The sequence below is a fragment of the Rhizophagus irregularis genome, chromosome 9 (genome assembly GCF_026210795.1).
Source record: "Rhizophagus irregularis chromosome 9, complete sequence".
NCBI lineage: Eukaryota > Fungi > Glomeromycota > Glomeromycetes > Glomerales > Glomeraceae > Rhizophagus > Rhizophagus irregularis.
In genome coordinates, this window is record NC_089437.1 from 3,655,854 (window position 1) to 3,661,853 (window position 6,000).

A 6,000-nucleotide genomic window follows, 5' to 3' on the forward strand; every position below is an offset into this window, starting at 1 on the left:
CCCGCTGATTAATTTTGATTTTTATATTTTTATCACAGCCGGTTTCACAGGTTTTACAGATTTTATGTTTTAAAAAGTTTAATACTCAATTACCTGCGGCATATCTGCATGGTTACATGACCTGCATGTAGATAATTTCTAATATAAATCATTAAAAATTCCCTTTCTTTCCAATCTTTCAAAAAAAAAATTTTTTTTTCGATCGTACGATCTGCAAAATTATTGCTTCTTAAGGAAAGTTTTGCTGCGGGCTGCTCCAAATTATCATATTTCTTTATTACTTAAAATTGTTATTTTATATTCACAAGCCGGAGACAAACATTTAAAAATTCTTTATGGTCTTTTATTAACACAATTTATTATCAGTTACCGAAATATGAATTTGCAAGTTCAAATTTCTAACTCTCAACCAACTCTTATTTCCACCCATCCTACCACCTTTTTCTTTCGGCCACCAAATGATTTTTATCATTATCATGTTATTTGCGAGGAAATCTCAAACGACACTGTTGAGTACTTATTAAATAAATTATTAAAAGAAAGTAACGTTCAATCCAATGAAAATGAATGTATTTTCTATTATCAACAACAATATGATAACCGGATTTATCAAGTATCATGCGGAATTGTTTCACCTCTTGTGATTAATAATTGTTTGAGTAAAAATTTTCTTGGAATTGAATTTCAACAAAACATGGAACAAGAGCATTTAGTGTTGACTTTAGGTCAAAAAGAGTATCTTGAATGTCATTTGAAGAAATATTTAAGCCAATACGTATTAGAAATTAAAAATTAAGTATAAAGATACCCTTTTTAATGTATCACTTTTTGCAGAATTAGCCAATTAAGTTAGTATGTATTATTTTATTTATTTCTTTTATCTTTGTACTTTTTTTACTAAAAATGTATCAAAATTTTCAACGTTTTTAAATAAAGTGGGAATGTTTTGTATCTAATCGTCAAAGGTCTATAAACCTTTTTATTTAATTTTTTTCAATACTGCCACTATACGTTCAAAATATTTCTTTTTAAAAGTATAGTGTATGTCGATCATTTTTCATAAGTGCGCACTGGATTTTGTTAGGTACCGAAAACTTGGTATACAATAGAAAGCAGGTTTCAACCTAGTTTTCTTATAATATGAAACGTATTGCGATAATATTTTGTATTTCAAATAAAATAAAAGACATTATTTTATTGATTGTGTGAACATAATAAATTTGGTTATACTGTACTTACTGCTAAATAATTACCCTTCCGTTATTTTTCTACAATTAGTCGAAACAAGAAAAAGGCTTAATTAGCTTTCAGTAAGTCAAAGAAGTATTGTCAAAGAAAATTAAATAATAAAAACATGTGGAAGCGGAAGGTAATATTGAAATATTTTATGAAATGAGGTAGGGGAATAAGATTAATGAAATTTAGCGAAAATGTGTGTGAAAAATGATCCTTATTAAAATTTTTTAATTAAAAAGAAAAGGGAGCGAAATTTAACACAAAATATGTTTGAAAAATAATTCTAATTGAAATTTTTTTAATTAAAACAGAAAAAGGAAGTGAAACTGGATGTAATTTAACAATAATACGCGTAAAAAATGAGAATCAACGAAATTTTTTATTAAAATAATTTATTTATTAAGAAAATAATGGTGATATGGTTAAGAAATAATAACTAATATTTTATTGTTTGGTTTATTATGATATATAGATTACGTTCATCATTAGCAATATTTAATTATTAATATATATGCAAAATAAAATATAATTCATTAACATTAATTGTGTTCTTTTGTTTTTTTAAAATCAATCAATATAAATTTAATCCAAATAATAATTGTTGTCATTATTGTACCGGTAAAAATATCCCTTCTCCTCACCTAAAGTGTGAATTCGGTCCGGAAGCTGAATTTTTTAAAATAGAGGTTGGAACCGATCAAAAAAACCTTACCCCGATTAATAATCGATTAATATTAAAAATATTTCAAAATTTGCTGGAATATATACTGTATATATTAAGATATCTATCTCTTTCACCATAACTTATATTATCCAATTATTATTTATTATATCAATTCTATATATTTATACAACAAAGCAATTAAGCAATATTAATTTACAAGTATTAAACTAAGTACTATCATAATTTAAATGCAAAATAAGGTATGGTAAAGATCTGAAATATTGAACGGCACTCTTTTGGCGTCGATCAAACGTCTCTTTCTCATGACGATTTTCGCTTAAGTTTTATTTATAAGAATTATTTTTCGTCACTATAATGTAAATAATTACAATAAATTGTAAATATTTGAATCATTAAGAAAGAACAAAAAAGTAATAGTCTCTGGAAAAAATAACTATATGTACAAATAAAGTATAATAATATGCCGAAATATAATGAAAAAAAAATGAACTTGGTATAAAAATCATCCATCTAATCGAAATTTTAATTTGAATGTTAAAATGTTAATTGACAAATATAATGGCTCCTCACTAGTTGCCAGAAATAATCATATAAAAATCATTTTAGTTGAACTAAGTAATTCTGTGAATAAGCATGCTAAATTCCTCTCCATGAAAGTTACGTCTCTGTCCTATTTGCTGCGCTACAAGTCATGCGATGTTGTGGCAATTTAGCCGAGATATGGTTTTTTTGTTATTATATTCTCGCATAATCCAACATCTTCGTCAGATAAACCGGATATACTTTTTTGTTTCTTTACTTCCAAAATCGTACGGACATAAATGGGGACAAAAGCCTTCTACAGCATCATCATTATTTAAAACACTAATATCCGGCATATATCCTCCAAGATAAGCATTTTATGGGTGTCCACTGCAGTTACACTCTTCCATGCTGAACTTGAAACTTTCATCAGTCCATTAAACCATGTTTGGACTACATCTTCAGCTGATTTGCTGTCTGGTCTCTGATTTTTAGTTAGGTACTCTCGAACAGGTTTGGGAATTTCTGATACTTCATGGGCAGGATATAGAAGCTTTTCTATCATGGCTTGTTTAAAGTTTATACTCTTTTAAACTTCAGACCGGGTTATGGAATCTATAAAATAAAGAAAATGGTATAATGAGAACAACGACCAACTCCACATAGATATCTCCGAAATACGATCTAACACCTGATTCGAAATCCGATTTAATAAAATTATAATAAAAAATATCATGACTAAATCAGATTTTACAGTGAAAATTTCTGACAACCCAACAAGTTTCTCAGCCAAAATTTTATGAAAAAAATTGGAATACAATCCAGATCTGGTCCATTTCATTCGTATCGTATTTTTTTTGAGATATTTTGCGAACTCTAGTACCAATTTAAAACTAATTAATCCTACGTGGTAACTCTATATAGTCCTGCTGCTAAAGAGAGTTGTCCTTTTGACTTTGTTGCAAAATAGTATCTTCTATTATTGGACTTTCTCTTTTTTGACGGGACCGATGATGTTGTATTCTCTCCGCATCGTTCATTGCATACAACATTAGTCACGTCTTTTAAGGTATTTTGTTGTTTCCATAACTTACTTACCCTTTTAGTATCAGCCTTTGCAAAAAAAAAAGAATAGAAGTGAGAAATAGTACCTCAGATAGTAAAATCAAGTGAAACATATTCGCACATTTGGAACTAATAAATATAAGAACTAGGGTAAGTTAATTAGATTTTTGCCAAATCTAAACTGAATATAGTCAATACAACTTCAAACTCGTTTAATTTTCTAAAATTCATCTAGCTTTCAAGTTAACAATTTTGTAAATATAGTAATAGTTTATAAAAAAGCAAACTCAATTACTATAAAAAGAAATCATAAATCGTAAAAATAAAAAATATTAAAAATTTCAAGGATGTGCGAAAATGAAGGTCAGAATGGCTAGATATAGATACATAGACACATTAACTTTTTTGTTATATATAAAGGAATGCACGATGCAGGGCCTCACCTCCCACCAGGACGAACCCAATAAAGAGCGAAGAGCCTGGTAAAAAGTTACCTTGGCTTCTTACAGAGGATACTGAGCCCACCCTTGTCAGGACGAACCCTCCAAGGGGTGTAAGAAACCACTACACTGACCATATTTCTATAGAAATTAACTAACCTTCTTTGTACTCTGCTGAAGTTTTTCAATTTTATTATAAATTTCTGGAGAGTTTGACTTAATAGTGCCTAAAGCACTATAGAAGGCATGGTAAATCTTATCCAAGTGATCTTCGTCACCTTCATTAGCGTTAAAGGTAACGCAAGAAAAGAAATTTTCTAACGACCAAAACTCACAAGGGAAAAGGGTAAAGTATTTGGAGGCTGCCATCACGCTTTAAAAATGTTTGAAGAGAAAAAGAAGTATTTATATCTAAATACCATAATAAACTTAATATTGAGATCACTGATTGATTGATTTAAACTCAGTATTTACATCTGATTATAGTATATTAAACTTAAGCTTTTTTACAATAAGACTTCATTAGTAGCACCGTTTAAGAATATTTGTAAAAAAAAGGACTAACTAATTATTTTCTGATTGAAAGAGGTTTTTTTCATCCCATGTACAGTACTCGAAAAAAGTATCTTCAAAAGAAAAAAATTCAATAGTGTGAAGAAAAATTGATGTTAGTAGATGCTTTTCTGCTTTTTTTAGAAAATTATCGTCCATAAAATAATATCACATGAAAAAATTAACGAGAAGACAGAGCCTAGAGCTTGATGCTCCCCCGAAGCAATAAAAGCTGTCAGTAAAGTAGCTCCATCCTAACGGTTAATAAGTAGATTGTGTTGGCCAAATCATCTGATGGAAACTTCAGAGACCAAAGCTAAACCTAATAACCTTAGTCTTTAATTTCACCTAATATTCCACCTTTAACCTTTCCTTTTTATAAAACTTGATGACTCAATATATATATATATGACTTGTCATTCAATTCTATAATTTACCTGAACCAAAAAATGCTAATGTAAGTGTATATACAGTGTATAAAATTTTTTAATTGACATTAAATTGATTCTTTTAATTAATAGAGGAACAAGAAGGTACAATAATAAATAAATAAAATTTGATGTAAATTATTTTTTTAAAAAAATAATCTATGATAGTACGCAATATGATTTTATTATCCAGGACGATATTAGTAAGTAAAAGTATTTTTAACTTTACCACTATGAATATATTATAATTTTATTTTAAATTTATAGGCGATGATTAGCCCAACACTTTATTCAAAACTTTTATAATTAATTACGATTATATCTTTAGACATTTAATTATAAGTGCACGAATTATTTAAAGCATTTTAAGTTAGAACATCTTAGTTTGTAATCTATAAAAAAAATACATTTTCTTTTTTTATATACGTATTAAGCGTATTTTACTTTATTAATTTTATAGCGAGAGCTTTTTCTGTAGTACGCGCTTTAAAAATTAGTTTTTTGTAAATTTTTATTCTTAATACTAAGCGTTTGGTTTAGAAATTTGCGGTAAAAAAAAATCACAACTTCACAGACTTGCACCTTTTTCATAAATTTAGATAAATACTTCCGTTATAATACTACTTAAATCAAGATAATTAACATTGTCTCGTTCTCACTATTTCCGTCCCTTTTACTAGCCTTCTTACGCAATTTTGGCATATTGTAGTATTCTGCCTGCAGACTGAGCAGAGGTTATCCAGGTACTAGTTCCAATAATAATAAGTATGACATTCGCACTCTATTTATTATAATACCTCCTATACTAATAAGTGTATACCTATTCCCATTCCCCACACATATGATATGCCCAAAAATAACTCTCCCATGCTCTGCTCCAGGCAGAAATATAGCTTTTCACCCTATATCCTCCTCTATAGTCTGTTCATATGTAGGTGGTGGTGCATATAGTAGTGGCGGAAAATAATGATAATATCACGTGATTTGATCAGCATTGTTCATTATTTTCTTTTCAATAATAAAAATATTTTTTTATTTACGAAACTTTTAACCTAACACGTGAGCTACAAGG

General features: G+C 28.4%; 3 protein-coding genes across 3 annotated transcripts; 1 reads left to right on the forward strand and 2 right to left on the reverse strand.

The window, feature by feature from the left end:
* Window positions 1-376: 376 nt before the first annotated feature.
* OCT59_029861 (uncharacterized protein) lies at window positions 377-796 on the forward strand (the record flags this gene model as incomplete). Its single annotated transcript, XM_066146264.1, has 1 exon — window positions 377-796. The coding sequence occupies one exon, from the start codon at window positions 377-379 to the stop codon at window positions 794-796; it is 420 nt and encodes a 139-aa protein (XP_065994928.1).
* Window positions 797-2,777: 1,981 nt separating this feature from the next.
* Window positions 2,778-3,008, reverse strand: OCT59_029862 (uncharacterized protein; the record flags this gene model as incomplete). The annotated part of the gene is made up of 1 exon (XM_066146266.1): window positions 2,778-3,008. The coding sequence occupies one exon, from the start codon at window positions 3,006-3,008 to the stop codon at window positions 2,778-2,780; it is 231 nt and encodes a 76-aa protein (XP_065994929.1).
* Window positions 3,009-4,098: 1,090 nt separating this feature from the next.
* OCT59_029863 (uncharacterized protein) lies at window positions 4,099-4,317 on the reverse strand (the record flags this gene model as incomplete). The annotated part of the gene is made up of 1 exon (XM_066146267.1): window positions 4,099-4,317. The coding sequence occupies one exon, from the start codon at window positions 4,315-4,317 to the stop codon at window positions 4,099-4,101; it is 219 nt and encodes a 72-aa protein (XP_065994930.1).
* Between the last annotated feature and the right edge of the window lie 1,683 nt (window positions 4,318-6,000).